Source organism: Tetrao urogallus, assembly GCF_951394365.1.
Source record: "Tetrao urogallus genome assembly, chromosome: 2".
In the NCBI taxonomy this organism is placed as follows: domain Eukaryota; kingdom Metazoa; phylum Chordata; class Aves; order Galliformes; family Phasianidae; genus Tetrao; species Tetrao urogallus.
In genome coordinates this window covers 48,402,917-48,425,113 of record NC_136814.1, presented here as the reverse complement: position 1 = coordinate 48,425,113, position 22,197 = coordinate 48,402,917, and the positions used below count along the sequence as shown (strand labels likewise).

Here is a 22,197-nt window from a genome sequence, read left to right as displayed (position 1 = left end):
GAAATTAGGAAAAAGTTAGTTACCAAGATAGTTAAGCATTGGACAAGGCTTTCTGAAGAGGTGGTTGGTGGCCTGTATCTTTTTGTGTTTAAGAAGCATGTTGGTAATACATTTAATGATCTGTTTTAACCTTGATGTTACCTCTGAAGTAGATTAACAGTTGGACTCAAGACTGTTGTAGGTCTCTTTCAACCAGATCTAGGCTCCACTAGTCCATTCAATCTAGTGTGCCTATTATCATATGCAATTAAATATATAAACTTTGGGAGAAAGGATGCAAAATATGAATGCTGCATTACTCAAGTTGGGAAGTAAATCTTGGAAAGGATTGATGCTGAGTAATAGAGATTTTGCTAGTTCAGTTGTAGTTCAGACTGATATCAATTAAAACCCAGGTAAGTAATTCCTACTGATCAAAACCATTTGCATCCTCCAAAGTACTTTTAGAAGACTGTCGAGTCTCTTGAGCATTTTGCTATGTATCAGAGTATGTTCCTATTTTGATACTTTTCAATTGGGGATATATTGTATAACATGAATTTTGGCTGCATTCAGTTAGAAAATGTGAATTATTTTTTCTGGTGTTAAGAATAAAACAGACCTTCTCTCATTCTGGATCCTTGACTGTTAATAAATGCACATTTTTTTCTTCAAAATCGCAGTCATACTTTGGAGCATTTTTCCTAATGTTTTATTAGTACAGTATGGTAACATGAGTCTGAATCTTTTCTTGTTGATTTTATGCCTGATGATGGAACTTCTTCATTCGCTTGTAAAAGTCCTTCTTTCTCACATTCTGTTCCCTTACCCACTTCTTATCTCTCTACTGTGAGGAGGTAACTGAAGAAAAGACAGCTACATAAAGGCAGTTGTGTCTTTTTATCCAAAGACTTATATTTCTATCTTTTTAAAAAATATTCATCCCTAAAGTGGAATTTGTTTGGTAAGTGTTACAGATGTTAACTGCCAGCAAGTACTGTATTTGCTGGTCCTGTTCAGGTTTTGCAAGGAAGGCTTTGTTGTATATTTTTTCCTTCCCTTCCCCTTGCACTCATGATCCACATTCCTGGAGATCAAGTCTGGCACATGTTGATGAATGCAGGTTTTATTTAGAAACATGACCACTTGTCACCATTCAGGCTCATGTTATCAAGCAACGTCTGCTAACATTTGTTTGGCATGCAATATTTTCTGTACAGTACTCAGAAGCAAAGAGAAGTTTGTTTCTTTTCCTGCCCCCATACAAAGCACAGTGTTTGCAAGCTTTTGAAGTGGAAGCTCTTCTTTTTAATGCTGGAAAATTTCATGGTGGTGGCAGAGGATTTGCGAGCTGTGAGGATGGCGGAGGACGGCAGTGTGGATTCAGATCTCCCAGACTGTAATTGTGATATCACAAGGCAGGCAGCTATTTTTGTTTGCTTTTAACTGATACAGTTCTTTCTGAAGTCTTGGTTTGCCAGAAAACTGGAATGTTGATAGGTAGAAATCATAGCCTTAGCTGTTTTCTGCTCAATTTGAAAAGTTAACAGTGAGAACAACCTTATTGTACAGCTAGTGCTTTTGGATCTCAGATTAGGATTTTATAACTAATGCAGACTTACAACTATTAACAACTCACTACAATTTCTTTGTTGCCTGAAAGAAACTTGACTGATTTTACTGATGTTTTTAAATGACTGTATATAACAGAGGCAAACTGTATTTGCTTACTATCTGTGTCATTGTGGATACATGCAAAAGGCAGAGAAGAGGCTGTAAACACAGGATTTCAGACTTTACATACTTAATTTGATCTGTCTTTGTATATGGATGAAAACACTTTAACTGCTTTTAATACTGGAATTCAAGCTACATTTCCTTAGATTTTTGATTCAACTCCTCCTTTGCCTTCTTCCCATTGTCTTTTCTACAATTTTTTCTGGGTTTGTTCAGAGTTCTATAAATTTATTCTCTGAAAGTGAAAACTGTGATCTGAAGAGCAATTATAATTGTTAATACTAGTATTGTGGTACACATTGGTGCTGTCCTTTGGATTTTACATCTTTTTAAAACATAAAAACATAATTTTTAAACTGATTTTTTAAACTGCTTTTAATGGTGACTTTTATCCCTACTGTTTTATAGAAAAAAAGTGTTTCTTGAAATCTTGTCTCTGGAGTAGAAAAGTTTTTTCACTTGTGTTTTCCATTGGCTTTATACATGTTTAACTAACATGGTCTTAGTGGGGTTTTTTAAGTTTAATATCAGCAATCGGTTGTCTGAGGAATGACTAATACAGTAGCTATGAGTTCTATATGATGCATTGTTACAGATTTACAAGGCTGTTCCTGTTGAGGTTTAAGTGGATTCTAAGGCTTTCTGGTTTTAGGAGCAGTTGAATTAGAGGCTTTTGGGCTTACTTTCTGCTCCAAATTGTTCTCTCTCTCATTTTTAATGGAAAATAGACATTTTAATGTAATTATTTACTTAGGGAAACTGAGGTATTTTCATTTAGATATATGGAAATGTAAGTATTATCAGCCAGTTCAAACTTTCACGTGAGTTTTCCTTGTTAGACCATAGAAATTAACAGTTCAATTCTGCAGTATTTTCCTTTCTGAGAGTCTTATTATGTAGCAATAATGATATAGATAGATATCTAAAACAAGTTTTAAAACAAAAATGGCATGTGTCCAACACTTAGCTTTCAGTGTGAAGTCTTCATTATCAAGAATGGAAGTTATCTCAGATCTCTTGAAGTAGCATGCATAAGTGCTGTAACAAAGCATGAGATGATTATCTGAATAATTAAGTGTTTAAACATCATCTTGTAAACGAAATCTTCAAAGGTCAAAAATTACAGTTAAGTAGGCATCCCACATACTTAGATGGTTTCTAATTCAACCTTTGTCTCTCAGCAGAGCTTTTAGTTTTGTTTTCAGTCTCTCAGGCCCTTTGACATTAACATAGAAAGGTGGGGTTCTGATCTGTTACATTTTTATAAGGGAGACACATTTTTCTTGCATACACACTATGTAGTCATTTGTGCACAGGCACAGTGTTCAGTGAGATGAAGAGCTTAGGTATCTTACATGCTACTGTTCAGAAGGAAAATTTAGGTATACTGGACATAAGTGTAGATTTTCAGGGTAGCTGGAGACACTCTAGAGTTCATACCAAAAAAAAAAAAAAAAAAAAAAAAAGGAAGCTCAGCATGTTCCAAGAAGCACTCACTATTTGCTTCTATTTGTACCATGGGCAAGGAATCTGTTGTGTTAGATTTTGTACAAATAAAGAACACTATGAACAGTAAAGGTAGTGAGGTGAGGGAAGGAGTTGTCCTTACCTTGAGGTATATATTTAATATGTCATTTCATTTTCTTTTTGTCTCTTGAGGTCATATGACTGAAAATAACACTATTGGGGTGCTGTTGATTTTTTTTCCCTCCCCTTTTTTTTTTTTTTCTGTGTCTGACAGAGAAGTAGTCCTGTTCTGTCTGAATGGAACAAAGAGGACATTTTCTGATTGGCAAAGCCAATCAAATGTGGCCAGGCATTGTTTAAATAAAACCCAGTATAGAAGTTAGAATTCTATAACACTGCAAGTGGGATGTATCTGTTTCACAGCTTGAATATGGAAATGTTGGAGTAGTTTTTCTTGTATACATGTATGATGCAACTCGTTGTTCCCTTCCCCCGTCCTGCACTCATGCAATAGAACTCATCCATACAGCCTTGAAGGTATAAGCAGAAAATGGGCTGTACTTTATTATGTTTAGACTGAAAAACTGCAAGTTCAGATGGGTGATAATCAACCTTCTTTCCTGTTCTAAGAGCCCCTCTCAGGGACCAACTGCACCTTCTGCATTAAATATAGAAACACCTGATAAATTAGTGTTTTAGAAAAAATGTAAATTGCTCAGTTTGATTTATGGATAGTAAGCATTTTCTTTGTATGGTGGATCCAGAAGTCTGATTCAGTCCAATTTAGTTGGTCTATTCCCAGCTAACGTAATCTCTTAAAGCTTTCTGATATTGAAATACTTAAGAAGTTATATAAACATAAAAGGGAATGTTACTCAAAATTGTTTGTGGTACATGACGGAAAACTTGAGAGCAGAATTTGCCATCTAAATTGTTTCTTTGTAATCCTCCTGAAACACACAGTTTAGAACTCTCCTTCAGGCTGTACCTTCAATGTGCCCATGCTCCCATTTCTTTCTCTTTACAGGGTAAAGAAGTTGAAAGAAACACTAGTTGCAGTGCAGCAGCTGGATAAGAACATGAGTAGCCTGAGATCTTGGCTTGCTCACATTGAATCAGAGCTGTCCAAACCAATTGTCTATGAAACTTGTGACTCTGAGGAGATACAAAGGAAGCTAAATGAACAGCAGGTAAAAAAAATGCAAAACATTTATCAAGTGAACAGTGGTAAGGGGAGAATCGAAATAGTGTGTCTCTGGTCTGCTTTCACCCGGATCAGTGCCAAGAGGGCATGAGGTAAAAAAAAAAAAAAGTGTTCAAATATCAAGGCAAGTGGTGCTTACTGTGTCACTTATAGAGCCTTCTGCTGGCTTTGACATCGAATCTTCCTGGAGCTGTTTGACATTCCCAAGAAAGGTAAGGCGCCAAGAGATATATCTTGAACAAGCTATTGCAATTTGTTTTTCCTTTGTCATTTTGGATTGTTTGAACTGTCTCTTCCAAAAAGTAAAACTGACACCTATTAGACCTTGCAAATTTTGCACATGCTTGGAAAGGACTCTTTCAGCAACCTTTCTAACTTGGTTTTATTTTGCAGTTTGTTTTGAGAATCACATTGCACGCAAAGATGCATGAACTATACAAGTGAATTTAAAATCAGTTGTTTTACAGCACATAAAGCCTTTATGCAGTCCTGGAACAAAACAGTCAACATTAAAACAGGCCAAAAAAATACGTCAACTAGTTTTTTGACATTACAATTGATGTTACTACTAAGAGCGTTTTCTATAATTTCTATTTACGATTCAAATTCACTGCTACTTTATATGCCTGCTTCACAGATTATGGCTCTGTGCAGTAGAAGAAAATATGTGGGTGCTTCATATTCGGCTGCCCAGTGTAGTTTTATTTAGAAGCACTTTACTGGGAAAGACTTTTCTATTGTGTTCCTGTTGGTACTTATTTAGCAGAAATACCTTTTTGGTGCCTCACTGAAGATGAGTTATATGCTCTTCTGAGTTCTGTCATGAGAGAAGAAAGAAATGTGTGGGAAGTGGAGTGCCAGAATGCTTTGGAGACAGTTAAGTTATGAAGTACATAAAGTGGAATTTTAATCTTTAAAACTGAGTGTACGGTTGAGGCCCAGGAACCTTCTCAGATTGTTTTATGGCTCCCCAACTGATTTGCTACATGGCTGTGGAGAACTGCTTATTAATATTCTATATGCAATTTGCACAGGGTTAATAATTTATAACACGCAAGTATCACTAATGAATTGTGTTTCTGAGATGGTAAAGTGCTGGGCAGGGTTAAACACTGCTGTCAATTAACTAGATGCTCAGATTTTTTTCTAGCATCACTGTGCAAACATTCCACAGTTTTGTTATATCTGCTCCTTATGAGACTTACTCTGGGTATGGTGACTGGTGTACCTCTGCTTTCTACTGTTTCCTTAAAATGGTACCTGTGGAGTGACAGCATGCAGCAGTTTTCTGTGGAAGTCTGAGTGGTTTCACTGGAACTGTAAAGGGGAGAAATAGAGGTTAATTTTATACTGGGAAGACACCATATTTGGAATCTTGATTATTTGATTTGATAATGCTGCAGACTGGTCATCATTGAAAAACAAAAGAAAAACAAAAGCAAACAAACAAAAGAAACATTCCAGTATGGCAAACAGTATTTTTGTTATTAGGAGGCTATATCTCTATTCATTTTATCTTAGGAAGCCATTACGTTGGCAATCTCAAATATTTTATCCCTCTTTTTTCTTCCCTGTTAATGTTCTTTTTCATGCTTAATCTTCCACTGAGGCCATTATCTTTCCTGCTCATACTGCTACCAATTGCTCATGTACAACACTGAGTTAAAAATATTATGCTGTGAAAGAGAAGGGACAAATTCCATCTCTGTAACTTCATTGTCTACTTCTCAGCATCTTCTTCAGCCAAGAATGAGCTTTGGAGGTTGCTGGTCTCTGTAGTGAAATTAAGAGGCAATTCAAACTGGATATCCTGGGGAAGGTAGTGTAACCTCACTGCAGCATTTTCCAAGGATTGAAAGCTGTATTTCAAAAGTTACTTGTTTACTATCTCAGCCTGCTACCACTTGAAATTGAAAAAATTGTGTTTGCTTTTGTGATGATTAAAAAACCCAACCTGTATTTGGGTGACAGTGATGTGTAGAAGTAATGCTCCTTCTGTAAACTAACCCAAAGGCTAATTGTTTTCTAATATGCACAGAAAATTTTAAAAGCCAAGAAAGAAGCTGAATCTGTGGAGAAAAAAATAGCTATCACTTGTAAAAAAAAAAAAAAAAAAAAAAAAGTTCTGAATGTGAATAAAAATTTAATTCATAGGAATCCTCAGGACCACCAATGTGGCAATTCTATCTACTGCTCTACTCCAAAACGGTGAAGAGGAGATTGTATTACCTGAACTTGCTTAACCTCAAATTTTATAGCTTCTGAAATTATGTGTTTTGTAGTGTATCGAAGGTACTTATAGCATCCACCCTTATATAACTTTGCAGGATAGGGAGAAAAAGAATAAGTGCAATATGATGGAAGACCATTTTTTGGGCATATGAGTGGACCACAACTGAAAGAGAAAATATTATGATTTCCATTTTATGGTCTTGTGTCAATGCTCACAAAACATCCTTTCGTTTCACAGATGAGAAGAGGGAATTAAGTTATTAATTTAAGTTAGCGTAAGTTATTCATCAACACAACCAAATCAGATGACTGATATAAGATAAAATTGCTCCATTTAAAATTTGGTGGAATTTTATATACCACATTTAGACCTCGTTTCCTGCTGGAAGAGACTATTTCAGAACTTCATATTTCTTGTTGTTAGCAACATTTGTCTAGTTAGGGCTTGAGATATGTAGGCACAATATGTTGATGCTAAATCAATTTTTGTGTTTCTGCTTTTCTTTATTAGTACAATTATAAAGAGTACTTTACCTGTACTTAGCCTCAGACTACCAAGTTCTTGTTCTCCTAAAGAAAATTTCCCATCTTTAATTACCCTAGCTAAGGTAATTTTCTTCACCTGAACCAAAAGTAGATGTAACTTCTTGGTTACTATTTGGGTTATGTTACCTTGACCTTGGTCCTAATTTTTCCATCTGATATGGAAATTAATAAGCCCTCCTGATAAGGAGGGTTTCTTTTCCTTGTGCTTATCTAACAGAAATAGTCAATTACTTTCATAGCTTGTCTCAACTTGAACCAGTAGCTCACGACAGTAGTTGAAAAAGATCCTTCAGGAAGAAGCATTATCACTAGTGTACCACAGTCACAATCAAGGAAACAGCATAAGAAATAATACAAATCATGTTTAATTTGTGCTGAGACAATGAAAATGCATTTTCTTTCTGTCCTAAATCTTCTTTTATTCTGTCACTGAAAATGCTGTGAATTTTGAAAGTTGAAGAAAAATATTATTACTAAGTATGCACTGTTTGATCTGTGCTATTGCTAGTCACCGTGTCAGTTGTGCCACTGTGGAGCTAGCTCACCTTTGTGAGTAGGCTTACAAAGGGTACCTCCATCAAACCCTGGCAGTAGATATGAACAGGGTTTGGTTTTTTTTTGCCACACTTCTTTTACTAACTTCTGCTTTACATTCTCTGTGATAACGGTGAAGGGCTGGGAATAATTGCACCATTTATTGGTAATGTTGATTAAATGTATGCGAAGGATGTTCAGCTGAGCATGCAGTTTGTCCCAGATGATGGTCTGATGTTCCTTGGCTATGAGGAAGCTGTTCATGCTGCTAGATTCTCTTAGCTTCATTGACAACATTGCAACATCACTTGTGCTGTCACAAGCACAGTATCTGTTTCAATTTGTTGGTTGCTTTTTTTTTGTTTGTTTGCTATTAAGTTTGTTTTGAAAAAGTAGAGCAGAAACGCATCTATATTTACATGATTTGTGATTTCTCTTAAGAATTAATTTCTTCATCTACAGGAACTTCAGAGAGACATAGAGAAACACAGCACTGGAGTGGCATCTGTTCTCAATTTGTGTGAAGTTCTTCTTCACGACTGTGATGCTTGTGCCACAGAAACAGAGTGTGACTCTATCCAGCAGGCTACACGCAATCTGGACAGAAGGTGGAGGAACATTTGTGCAATGTCAATGGAAAGGCGACTTAAGTAAGTCTATAATGCTGACAGTATTTCTTTCCACGTGCACAAATACAGGATGGGATGTAGGTGATAAGTTTGTATTACTGAAAAAAAATCTACAGATCAGAAAAAAAGAACATACACTGAATAGAAATAATTATCATGCTGTGGGGGTTAAAAAAAAAAAAAAAGTTGCATTATTTTGTGTCATTGTACAAAGTACAGTTACCAAATTTTGCTCGCATGAGGCCTTTGATATTGTCTGATTTCACCTATTTCATAGTAGTAATGAAAAAGAACTTAGGGAAAATTTAGATGTATCAATTATTTCAAAAAGTTTAGAAGGCATGAGCAAAGATGCAGAGTTGTAATACGTACCTGTATCCTACAACTTCTTAGACTGATGATGAAACTAAGTATCTAATTAGGGTTTTCTTACACTTAATGTTTCTCAGCAGTTCCTTATATAAGAAAATTTTGATTTGGAAGAATTTTAGGAATGAACACTCATCTGAAATTTCTTAATCTGATTACCTTAGATAAGCAAACAGGGCCAGTAGTATCTGTGTACTTTGGATTTGGTCTTATTTACATTCATGACTCTCATGCTTAGACCATCTGTGCACTGCATGCCCATGGATTCCAGACATTTGTATGGAAATGCTGGATGGAAATATGACAACACAGTGGGAAAACAGAGGTCAATCGTTTTTTATTCCCATCTAGGATAGCATGGATGAATTTGATAGCCAGAAATATGTGGACTACTTTGAGCCTATGGGGCTCTGAGCTGAACATTAATAATGCATGTTCATGTAGCTATTTGAACTATATTTATGATGATATTTTCTGTATGTTTTTAAGTTATTAATCTAGGTAAATTTTATGGATTTTCAAAATGCTGAATTGAACTTTCTATTGTGGGGTGCTCTTAATGTACTTAGGGATTTCTGATTTATTGATTTATTTTAAGCGAAGAGTTTGTTGCTTTTGCTATCCTGCTTTACATCCAGAGATTGCTATCTTTAAGTAATTTTATATTTTTTTCCATTTTAATTTGTGCTGTTAATAGATTTGTAACAGTAAATTGACCGAGCTATAATTATTTAGAATTTTACTTTGTATAGAAATAGTTTTTCATTTGAAAGAAAAAAAACCCCAATGTCAAAATTCAAGTTCAACAACATATCATCAGTAAAGTTTTAATTTTGCCTTGGAATATTGCATGGATCAGGTTTCTCTCTCTTTTACATGAGTAAGATATGAGAAAACCATCTATATGCAAGAGCAGACAAAGTTCTGCTGTAATAGAACGGGTACTCAAAAAAAAAAAAATAAAATAAAAAAATCTCATTTTGAAGTTCTTGGGATTTCGCAGTCATTAAGCGAATTTTGAAACAGAGTAAAGAGCCAACCACTATTTCACATATTCAACTGAAGTCAAATATGAGGGCTGCTCCAAAAGTAATGCCTCCTACTTTCATCATATTGGCCCACAAAGTCAGAGGCTGATCTTAGTGGTATGGCAGTAAAGATGGAGCCTTCCCAGTAATATTCCATTGCATTTTGTTGCTTACAGCATATGGCAGCAGAGGGGCAGTCGGACAAAACAACATCTGACATGGGAGTGTGTATAAAGCCATGGTGTAGAATTGAATTCCTTCATGCAAAGAAATTGCACCCATTGACATTCATCAATACTTGCTGAAGATTTTATGGAGACCAGTGCATATGAGCACAGTGATGTGGTGAACACTGTGTTTCAGCAGTGGCAACTGTGACGTGAAAGACAAGCTATGTTCTGGACAGCCATGCAGCTTTTCAAAAGCATGGCATGCAGGCTCTTGTTCATCACTGGCAAAAATGCATAGCTAATAGTGGTGACTGTGTTGAAAAGTAGTGTTTTGTAGCTGAGAATTTGCTCTACCAAATAGTGTTATGGTGCTCTTTGTATCTGTTATAGCTTACATGGAAATGAATAGAAGGCATTACTTTGAAAATAGCCTATGTAGTTTATTTGAAAAGTTTGTATAAATTTCACCTTTTTTTGATTAAAAAAAACAACACAGTTACAATATAAATTGAGAGATAATATTTTGCCTCTTGTTGGTGAATGCCAAAAAAAGCCAAGCAAGTTCACATCCGTTTGCAATGAGGAATAATGACCAAGAAATTTAAAATGTGTGCTGCAACATCTCCAGTATTCCATTTTAAAAAAAAAAAATCTGCAGTTGAAAGTAGTGTAGAATTTCTAATCTCTAAAAGATTGGCAAGATTGGCTTAGGTACCTACGCTAGTCTTTATTTCTGAAGTTATTCAGTATGTGCTATTATTTTTTCCAACTCCTATTGCATGTTTATAATCTTCTTTTTTATACTGTTACCAAAATTAGATGCATTTAAAAAAAAAAAACTGCCACTGTCTTATTCCAGCTCCGTCTGGAAGGGGTTGATCTTCCCTGTTGCCTGTTTATCAACCCTGCTGTCTTAGATTAGGAGCCAGTTATTGTCTGATGCAGTAATCGTTCGCTGTTGTTGATGATTATTTAAAGTGCTGTAGGTCATCTGGCCTTCAGTCTGAGCATTCGCTTAGTTTCCATTATCTATTGCAGAATTGAAGAGACGTGGCGGTTATGGCAAAAGTTTTTGGATGACTACTCTAGATTTGAAGACTGGCTAAAAAACTCTGAGAGAACAGCTGCTTTCCCAAGCTCCTCCGGTGTGCTTTACACAGTTGCTAAGGAAGAACTGAAGAAATTTGAGGTGATTTTTAATACTTGAAATTCAATATCTACTGATCACATTACAGCAGCCAGCTGGTGCTCTTCCTTCTCATACACAAATCACTCTGCAGACACTGTATTAATGTAATGGAGTTTATGGTTTTGCAACTGCCTTCATTGGCAGGTTTCTAGTTGAAGGTGGAAACAGAAAACGTTAATAAGTCAATCCAGCCTTACTTGCTGTTTTTTCACCACAGTTAGATTTCTTGGCATTTTTTTTCTTCTGTAGTTCTTTGATACACTTGGTCAGTAGGTACTCCATAGCATTCATTAATCTCCCTTCAGTAAGTACATCTTCCTAGCCTTTGCTTTGATTTTTATCCCTTTACTTCTTTCAGTAACACTGACTTCAGCCCTCTGACATCTTTCCTTGTTTGATACAGAGTAAGATGTCCCTGATAAGGAATTCATTTTCAGCTTTTCTGTAGGCTCTCCTTTTAGATACAGGAAGGCTGCAATAAGTCTGTCTGCAGCTTTCTCTTCTCTAGGCTGAACAACCCTAGCTCTCACAAATTTTCTGGAGGTGATCCAGCCAGATGATCTTCTGCTCAGTTTTAGAATTTCAGGAATATCAAGACAGGAGAGAAAATTGTTTTTGAAGAAGGAAAACAAATTGTTTAGGCAATACTGTAAAAAGCCAGGTGCTATAAAGTATTTCCTCTGAGAAAGAAATGCAGATTTTAAATGATGTCTAACATCAGTTAATTCTATTTAGTTTAACATTTAATTCAGAAACAAGTTGTGAAGCACTGATTCCGATTTTATTTTTGACATTTGCATTTCCAAATGCCAGGTTCAGTTGTTAAACAGCCTTCTTGATTAAGGTGAGGTCTGGACATGAGTACTCTGTTTCAGACTTTCTTCCCATTGTCATTTTACTTAATGATCAGGATTTAAGTGTCCTGTTTACCAAGCCGTCATATGAAAAACAGTATCAAAAATATCTTGGCTGTCTTTGATTTTCACAGTTGAGCCAATATTATCCAACGTCAGTTTCACTGACTCAGTTTTTATGGTGACCTTCTGTCTCCTGCAGACTTGTGGAATTTTTACTGTCTACAAAGTGTCAGTGGGAACTAGCTGCAAATTAAAGCTTAGCTGCCTTTCTAGAAGTTTCTAGAAACCTGTTTTCACTACATTTGGGTTCTTTCTTTTTCTTTTTCCTCCTCTTCTTCATTATTTGTTTTCTTACGCTACCAAAATGGAAGAATGGAAAAGGCAACAGCTGCAGTGTTCAAAATTTAGTGGAATTCAGCAAATTTACTGTAAACTCAGCAACCGATAAATAATAACTGAAGCAATTTTCTGCTTTAGCTGACGTTTTCCTAATTTTATTTTCCCCACTGTATCCTCAGTTGAATCAGTTGAGTTAAAAACAAAACAAAAAAAAAACAGTGAACCGTGTAAGAACCTTTCAATTCTTGTGCAGAGATCAGAGCTGACTGTCACTTCATTCACAATACAAAGTCAAACTGGTTCCTCCGCAGTTGTTTCCTGAGAAATGAAAAGAGGTTATAGGGTGGAAGGCAACAGATGAATTCTTGTGTATCTGAACTGTGTAAGCACAGCAAACAAATGCACTGTTGTTCTTTTTGCTGGACATGTCTTAGTAGCAGGTGAAGCAACAACTGCATGCTTGTGGATTTCATGATCCTAGTAAATACAGTCATATTTATGCCTCTGCTATGAAAATGATCTCCCTTGTTCTCCTTGTACAATTTTAAGTGAATTTTAAGTTTTGCTAAGCACATTATTCCATTTATAAACCCATTTGATGCTTGTTGGTTGTCCTCTACTCAATTTAATAGTGACTTAAACAAAGGGAATAGTTACACTGAGAAGATGGTATGGGATTTGATATTTTTTTTCTTTTTTCAAACCTACTTCTTAATCTCTGTCTCTTGTCTTATCATAAAAATGTGCTTACCTCTTATAAGCTTTAGTACAGTATGGAGAGTATATATCATTGAGGATGAAATCCTGTGTTAGCTGTTTTTAATGAAATTTTCTCTGCAGAAGCATGTTATCCATCACACTTCTGTAGTCCTTAGTAAGGGTAGTGTCCAGTTTTAGGAAAGACTGTTTATTTGCGTTTTAAACAATATTGGAGAGCAAGTTTGTGATACAACAATGGAAGCAAAAAATTGTTCGCTTGTGTTCAAGAGAAATATGGTGAAGTAGTTTCTAAGTTTTCCTTTGCTTGATTTTCTCTTTGTGACAATGGTAGAGGACATTTTTTTGAAACATAATTAAGAATTTTTGAAGAGATTAATTCAATCAACTCATTACGTGGTGTTTTCTCTAACACGCTTTGTGGTAGCTATTCAAAACATGAAGCTGATGCTGTCTTATGCATTCTTCTTTAGGCCTTCCAGAGACAGGTGCATGAAAGTCTGACTCAGCTGGAACTGATTAACAAACAGTATCGCCGACTGGCCCGGGAGAACCGCACTGATTCCGACTGCAGCCTCAAGCAGATGGTCCATGAGGGGAACCAGAGATGGGACAATTTACAAAAGCGAGTTACCTCCATCCTGCGAAGGCTAAAAGTATTTTTTCTGTTTTTAAGCTTTCACTACAGTCTGTATGAATCAATGGTGCTCTAGAAGCTTCCAGATTAATGGATTTGCAGTTTTTGAGGGGGTTTCTACCTTTGGAAGAAGAAGGGAACTTGTTCTTTGGTTACTTCAAGGAGAACTGTAGTCTATAGGCATATGCTTGATGCCCTTGACTACCACCTCCTTCTTAGTATTTAACTTTCATATATCTGCTAATTGCAGATGAAGGTGGTATTAGTGAAGTGCAAACCCTAGAAATCATGTAGGAAAAAGGTGTATGGATTTTGGTTTAAGTTTGAAGGGCATGAAAATTGTTTCTCTGGAGAACTACTATTGTCGTTATTTGTTGCTGTTATTATTTGTTGTTAAACAACTTATTGCTGTTTTTTGGGGTCCTTTTAGTCATTTCACACCACTCCATTTCCCACTCCCCATTCCCAGCATTTTATTGGCCAGCGTGAGGAGTTTGAGACAGCACGTGATAGCATCCTGGTATGGCTAACAGAGATGGACTTGCAGCTGACCAACATAGAGCATTTCTCAGAGTGTGATGTCCAAGCAAAGATAAAGCAACTTAAGGTAAAGAATAATGGAATGGAAAGAGGAGGAGGGAAGAGAAAATGAATATAAATATTCATAGAGGAAAAAAAATTATTAATAAACATTATGCCAAAGAGCAGTGTGATATAGCTTGATTCTTGCAGGTTGACTTCATCTTCATAAGTTTTGGCTTATGTCAGGTTTCAATGCAGACTTTTCTGCCAGAGTAAAAGATCTTTCAGCAGTGAAAAATTATCAGAAAAACAAGGGTGATAGTTCTCTAATTGTCAATAAAAATAATGGCAGGTCTCCACTATTGCTGACACTTAATAATTACTACATTTTTCAACCATTTCTGCATCAAAAAACATGTGTTATTTGATGTAAAAAAAAAAAAAAAAAAAGCAGGGCTCATACTATGTTCTCCAAAATTCCATTATGTTAGCTTTAGAAACTGTGTCCATTTTAGACATTTGGTCACAGGCATGACTTGTTTAGAGAAGAGCTTTCTGTCCAAATACAACAAGAGAGAAATGAGATGGTAAACCATGAAGTATCACTGTTTTTGACAAGAAAGACTGTGGAATGCTAAGTTTAATTTCTCATGCCAGAATATTTAGAATCATTTCTGTTTGTTACCCACACCATTCTCACTGGAGGAAAAAAAAAAAAAAAGCCTTCTAAGACTTACATCCTTAATAGTTTAGGTTGTCTTAATGTAGATTTCATTGATAAAGTATGGATTTTTCTTTTATAAAGGCTTTCCAACAAGAAATTTCACTGAACAACAACAAAATTCACCAGATAATTGTTCAGGGTGAGCAACTCATTGAGAAAAGTGAACCAATGGATGCAGCTGTCATTGAAGAAGAGCTAGATGAGTTACGTCGTTACTGTCAAGAGGTCTTTGGACGTGTGGAACGCTATCACAAGAAACTGATCCATCTTCCTGTGTGTATACTTACATATGTATTTGCTTTACTGCCATTTTAGATTTTTAGATTTAGATTTAGATTTTCCTCAGTAGAGGAAATGGACCTGGGGGTATTGATTGATGCTCGGCTGAACATGAGCCGACAGTGTGCCCAGGTGGCCAAGAAGGCCAATGGCATCCTGGCTTGCATCAGAAACAGTGTTGCAGGCAGGAGCAGAGAGGTGATTGTTCCCCTATATTCAGCACTCGTCAGGCCGCACCTCGAGTACTGTGTCCAGTTTTGGGCCCCTCACTGCAAGAAAGATATTGAGGCCCTGGAGCGTGTTCAGAGAAGGGCAACGAAGCTGGTGAGGGGTCTGGAGCACAGGCCATATGAGGAGAGGCTGAAGGAGCTGGGAATGTTCAGCCTGGAGAAGAGGAGGCTCAGGGGAGACCTTATTGCTCTCTATAACTTCCTGAAGGGAGGTTGTAGTGAGCTGGGGGTCGGCCTCTTCTCTCGTGTCATTAGTGATAGGACCAGGGGGAATGGTTTCAAGCTACGCCAGGGGAAATTCAGGCTGGACATGAGGAAGTATTACTTTTCAGAAAGGGTGGTCAGGCACTGGAATGGACTGCCCAGGGAGGTGGTGGAATCACCGACCCTGGGGGTGTTCAAGGAAAGACTGGATGTTGCGTTGAGGGACATGGTTTAGTAGGAGCTATTGGGAATAGGTGAACGGTTGGACTGGGTGATCTTTTAGGTCTTTTCCAACCTTAGTGATTCTATGATTCTATGATTTTGAAATGTGAGAACAAGAAGAGAGAAACATGTTGAAGCAAACTAACATGCAAATTTCCCCAAAATCTTGTGGTTTTAATCTTGTTACGACTCTAACCAACTGCCTCTCTTCATTGGATGCTATTTTTGTCCTGTTTAGAAAGCAAAGTTAATAGGTCTGGATTTTTTGAAAATCATCAAGAAAATTTGTGCAAATTGGAAATTTATAAAGCTTTACTAATATATAATTTCATTGGTAGCTCATTCAGTTCACTTTTATTAAAAAAATAAATAAATAGTAATAATAAAGAGATTCTCTCCATGCAGTATGGACAGAAATTTGTCTCCAGAACTGAATAAACAGCTGAAAAAGTGAGAGCAAAATTCCCTTTGATAACTCGAACCCAACTGAAGAAAAAGAACAAAACCTGGGTTTCCCTAAATATGAAAGAATATAATGAGAACACCAGTCATGTCAAAGGTCACCTATATTTCCTATTTGATATGATTCCAAAGTTTTCTTTAACTTGATGTCTGCACTACAGAGGCATCAGTAAAAAGTCTGGAGACATTTTCTGATGTGAGACTATGTGGTGCCACACGCAATTAAAATGAGCAGGCATGCTGAATTTCCTTGTTCTATTTTTTCATGTCCCTAAAAATAATGTGGGAGGAGTGAAAAAGGATGCAAATGGAAACACCATCATTTGACCATTACCTAATGCTACTTTATATTTATGCTTTATATTTACATTACCCAGGCTGACTACGCAGTGAGTGTTTCTGCATGTTGCATTGATTGTTTCTGTTTGCACTGTTCTTCTAGCTGACAGATGATGAACATGACCTGTCTGACAGAGAGGTGGATCTGGATGAATCAGCAGATCTCTCTGACATACACTGGCATGACAAATCTGCAGACAGTGTTCTCTCCCCACATCCCTCTTCCAACATCTCACTGCCTCTTGCACAGCCAGTGAGAAGTGAGCGATCAGGGCGGGATACCCCTGCAAGTGTGGACTCTATCCCTCTGGAGTGGGATCATGATTATGACCTAAGCAGAGACCTGGAGACAGCTGTTTCACGGGCACTGCACTCTGAGGAGGAAGACGGAGAACAAGAGAAGGATTTCTATCTGAGAGGAGCAACTAGTATAGCAGGTATGGTGGCAAATTATGTGTCCCCTCTCAGTAAAAAGGAGAGGATATTACATTGTGTCACTGCTTGGCCAACATGCTCATAGAAAAGCATTTTAAATTGCCCCTGAAAATCTTAAATAGCTTTTGCTAAGTAATCCCAGTGGCCTTCTGGCCTTAGACACAGTGCTGGGAATTCCTGAATGACTACAGCCTTGGAAAATTGCAAAGGTTTATGTGAGATGACAGAGAATTGGCTCTGTCTCTGTGCCTGAAGCCTGCCAGATGGGATATGTCATCTGTAACAGCAATGCATCATAACTTATTCTGACTAGAAGAAGTTATATTGAATATGGCAAGAGGTGCGGAAATAACTGATGAAGAAATGCTGAGGAAGAGGTCCACAACTTAAACTGTGAGATTCTGAAGTAAATCTTAACTTGGTCCATATCCAGGCAAGACTCCAACAAATGGGTTGTGAGGTGAGGTGAAATCTCAGTTCTTGCTCTCCTGCAAAGCTGGAAATCCCTTCTATGTGTGTATAGTTTGTATAATAAATATAAATGAATGAAAGTTAGCAAATGCAGCCAGTTGTGAGGGAAAACTTAATGTTATATTGCACTCTGATCTTGTGGCTCTTTTGCTTTCCAGGTCATTGCTCTGAAAAAGAGTTAGGTTTCCCGAGATATTGAGACTCTTTAGCAGGCTCCGTGCATTTGTCTTCATCGTTTTTCCTTCTCCAGAAAGGATGTGTGCTATCGGAATTTATATACTCCATTTCATGAAAAAGACTCCTGCTATGAGGATATGGCCATTACTGAGCTGTCAATTTAGACTGTGCTTTTATTTTTTCAGATGTAGAGATCCCTGAAACTCTTGAGGCCTATGTAACACTTACAGAAAACGCACTCAAAAATATTTCTGGTAGGCATCAAAAAACACTAAACAGAGCCAGGTGCAAATACTACAGTGCACTCTCTCTCTTCTAATTGCATCTTTTATACTTTTCACAACTTGCAGCATAAATATTTCTTACGTGGCAGCACTGGCATGTTAATGTAGAACTATCCTGCTTTACTGCTGTGATTAAAGGTATTATTGGGTGCATGGACAAAACAATGATATGTAAACTATTTGCCCTTCCATGCTGGCTAACAAGATAAAGCAGCTCAGTAATTTACCCATGTTGGTATTTATTCTCTGAAGTCTTTCAACGGAATCAGTACTTTATGTCTCTGAGAGAAGAGTGATATCTGCAAAGTTTAAAGAAAAAAATATGAAGTTATGAAATGAAACCTAATTGTTTAGTTTTTCCCATTTTTACATTTTTATATACAACCACTGTTTGAATTACTATTCATGTATAAAGTTTTAGGCTAGTTGTTGTTTCATTTGATTACAATGGTGAGGTGATGTACTGTCCTCCAGCGTCTTTATCATAGTCTTTCATATTGGAAGACAGATTTTATTTTGATTGGCATTTTTTGCACAAGATTAAACCTACTGTTTCACTTGGTGACTCTCACACAGATTAGACACATTTATAAACACTTTCTTTTATGATTCCACATACTGCAAATTTGGAATGTCAGACATTTTTTAATCTCACTGTCTTTGCCACAGACCTCAAGTTCACTGTGTTTAATTTTTTTTCCCCAGATAGTGAAATAATACTGTTATTGATTAACAGTATAGATACAAAAATGTGTTTAGTTTATGACCTGTGAAAGTTTTGAAACTAATGTGGGGAAGAATAATATTCAGCAGTTTATTCTATCTATATAGGTTGCTCCAAAAGTAATGTCTTCTGTATATTTCCTTAGAAACTACAACTGATACAAAGAGTACGAGCACAGGACACTATTTGATAGAATAAATTTTCAGCTACAAAAAACTACTTTCCAGTATAATCACCACCTCTACCCAATTCACATGGATGAGCTTATCAAGATGCTCTTCATTTCATGGTGTGAAAGCTCTGCTTGGCCATCCAAAACGTGGTTTGTCTTTCACATCACTGTCATCACTGGTGGAGGGCACCACCTACAACCTCACTGTGCTCACATTCAATGTTTGTTCTCCAACAATACTCAGCAAGTGTTGATGAACAACTTTGGGTGCATTTTTTTTCTACATGGAGGGACTCGATGGCACCCCTTTGCTTCATCCATACTTCCATGTCAGACACCGTTTGTCAGCCTGCCCTTCTGCTGCTGTCTGTCACATGGTGACAAAATGAACCAGAATATTGTCAGGAGGGTTCATCCTCTACTGCCATACCACCAACATTTGCCGCTGATGCCACGGGCCAACGTAATAAAATGGGAGGCATTACTTTTGGAGCATGTGTTACATTTAGCCGAGTGATGTTTTGTATGAAAAAAAGGTTTAACTATCTTAGAGGCTCAGTTTTCTGTGAATGTAGCTGGACAGAAGGCTTCTTTTCTCTATGCATGTTTTCAAACTTGTTTTCATAAACTAATTCAGACCATCTTTGTAAACAAATGGAAATTAGTCACAATGATAGAATATGAATAAGAGGAACCTCATATGGTCCTCTAGGCTGCAGACTGCTTCAGTCAGAATTGGCTGTATCTGATTCATATCACAAAATTCACTTGATCTTTATATAGAAAATTCAAGTTAATCCTGTTTCAAAAACATTGGTACGTGTTCTAAACAACCTGGTAGAATAGCTGTATTAAGCATTTTTATCAAAGGTTGGAGAAAAAAAAAATGCTGCTTAATGTGGTTGTTTTAATCACTTGAGGACTACTCACTGTGGCTATCCAAAAAATCCAGTCATCTCTGGATCTTGATAACACAATTAAAGCAATATCACTTTATCAGTTTTAGTCTTAGAAATTGTATATACTTTGCCTTCCAGACTGATGAGGGACTCTCTGAGGGAAACTGTTCTTTCAGAATATTTTGCAAGCCTGCTTGAAACTGAACTCTTTCTTCATATGTTTATGGAAACCACATTCATTTGTACGATGATCTGTCCTAGGAAGATTGCTAACCATGGCCTAATGGAACTAGTTATCCTTTTGCTTTGACATTGTATTGCTCATGCAGTTGCAGTTGTGTTTCTCCTTTACCGTCTATCTAGTATTCCTGACATATACTCTGCTTGGGCAAAAAGTAGAGAAAAGTTCTAGACAACTTGGACGGCAATCACTCTTTTTTGTTGTTTGGTTTTTGGTACAGGAGAACCTGGTGCCCTAGAAGCACATATACGACAGCTGGACAAAGCTTTAGATACCAGTCGTTTCCAAATACAGCAAACAGAAAACATCATCCGCAGCAAAACACCTACAGGACCAGAGCTGGATGCCACTTACAAAGGATATGTGCGTGTGCTTGCATTTCATTACATGCTGACATTACTAAAAAAATTTCTGTTCTTAGTCACAGTGCAATATATTGAAGCACAAATCAAATAAGCACACCAAGTTTAGATTTGCTGTTGAAAAAATGTAGCTGTTTCAACATAGCAATTAGATATTGCTGCTTCTCAGACTTATGTTTACTAGTTGTGACCACATGCTTTGTTGTTTACATTATTAGAGTTTTACAGTAGTGTAAGTTTACAGGAACATGACTCCAGGGAATTTATTTTAATATGATGGATTTTTTATATGCCCTAAACTAATTTCTTACACATGTGATATTATCCATTTAATGTTGATATTATTTAAAATTCCTCCACTTTTAAAAGCAAGTTTCATAGTTTAATGCCCAATATTCATCTTGATCCAAAATAATAAATATGCATCATGTTGCATATATGGAATCTATGATTGAAAATCTTTCTCAGAGAGGTTTTCTGGAATTTCTCTCCATAAATTATTCAGACCACATTTCTCCTGACAGAGTTGAAAGATTAGATGCTTGGATGCATAGTAATATTTCCATACAGATATTTATTTTCTTAATCATATTTTCCGATGTCTTAAGATTTATAATTAATGTCACCTCCAGCCCTCCAGTATTATTTGGCACAGAGGCACTGAGTTGTTTCTAATTCATCTGAAAATATACACAAAGTCTTTATAATTTTCACACAGAACTCTTTGCTACTGCTAGGGCAAATTGTCAAAGTAATAGATTTTTCTCTTCACACCTTGACCTACTTGCTGGATATTTTGAAAGCTGCATTGCAATTTTCATTTTTCCTGTGACTGATGGGATTGAGATGGGATTTTTTGTTTGTTTCTTAATACAGATGAAGCTACTAAGTGAATGCAGTGGAAGCATAGACTCAGTAAAAAGGCTTGGATATAAGCTGAAAGAAGAAGAGGAAAAATTATCTGGACTTATTAATCTGAACAGTACTGAAACACAAACAGCTGGTAAATAACATTTAGTTCTCTGATGGAAAGCAATTATGAGAAACAGAAAACATATGCAATGTTTTTTTTCTGAAGTAGAGCTTGGTATTACATAGCTATCTGTTGTTCTGTTCTGTTTAACATCTCTTAAAATGAAGTAGGGATAGTAAGTATTACTTTTATACATCAAGTGAAGACGTTATGCGTGCAAGTGCATTTTAAGAACCCTTTCCTATAATGAGATGTAGCTATAGGCCTTTAGAAAAGTCCGTGCAGATGCAATGCGTTTTTATTGAATGTTCTCTTTTGAAAAATGATTTCTTATATTGCCCTACAAAACATGTAAGTCATAATTCGTTTCTTCTAGTATTACTTTCCACTTTTTATTGTATTAGCTGTCAACAACACAGAAATGTATTTTTATCTGGTAAAAATAATCATATAAAATTATGGATTTTTTACAGTGAAGGCAATGTCTCAGTTCTCAGTTTGACACAATATGCTATTCATGCAGTCTATTTTAATAAATATTATTTTTAATCTTAAGTTGATGATATGATACAACTTATCCTTCTCTAAGACACAGCATTTCAAGTAGTAAGAATAAATAGACTTAATTTGTTAATTTTTTTTAGCAGAGATAAGTATCCAGTAGCTTAAGCAAACATGATGATATGGGAATATTAAATTGTGAGAGTTACAAATACTAATGAAAACAGTATTTGGCTAGCTAGATGTATTCAGAATGTAACTTGTTTGCAGTTATACTGATTTATTATATCTATATACTAGCATAACCTAGTGAGAGGTTGTGTCCCGTCCCTGGGTATTGCA

The 22,197-nt window shown here is 36.4% G+C and overlaps 1 protein-coding gene across 1 annotated transcript in view; it reads left to right on the top strand.

The window, feature by feature from the left end:
- Positions 1 to 1,305: 1,305 nt before the first annotated feature.
- Positions 1,306 to 22,197, top strand: part of LOC306958932 (nesprin-1-like) — a gene marked incomplete at both ends in the record, with an annotated part of 33,864 nt that continues 12,972 nt past the window's right edge. The window contains 11 exons of the mRNA XM_079550557.1: positions 1,306 to 1,397; positions 4,211 to 4,373; positions 8,162 to 8,349; positions 10,934 to 11,084; positions 13,471 to 13,653; positions 14,104 to 14,241; positions 14,962 to 15,153; positions 16,720 to 17,053; positions 17,885 to 17,953; positions 20,240 to 20,382; positions 21,258 to 21,384. Coding sequence (XP_079406683.1) covers positions 1,306 to 1,397; positions 4,211 to 4,373; positions 8,162 to 8,349; positions 10,934 to 11,084; positions 13,471 to 13,653; positions 14,104 to 14,241; positions 14,962 to 15,153; positions 16,720 to 17,053; positions 17,885 to 17,953; positions 20,240 to 20,382; positions 21,258 to 21,384 — 1,780 coding nt within the window. The remainder of the gene's footprint in view (positions 1,398 to 4,210; positions 4,374 to 8,161; positions 8,350 to 10,933; positions 11,085 to 13,470; positions 13,654 to 14,103; positions 14,242 to 14,961; positions 15,154 to 16,719; positions 17,054 to 17,884; positions 17,954 to 20,239; positions 20,383 to 21,257; positions 21,385 to 22,197) is intronic.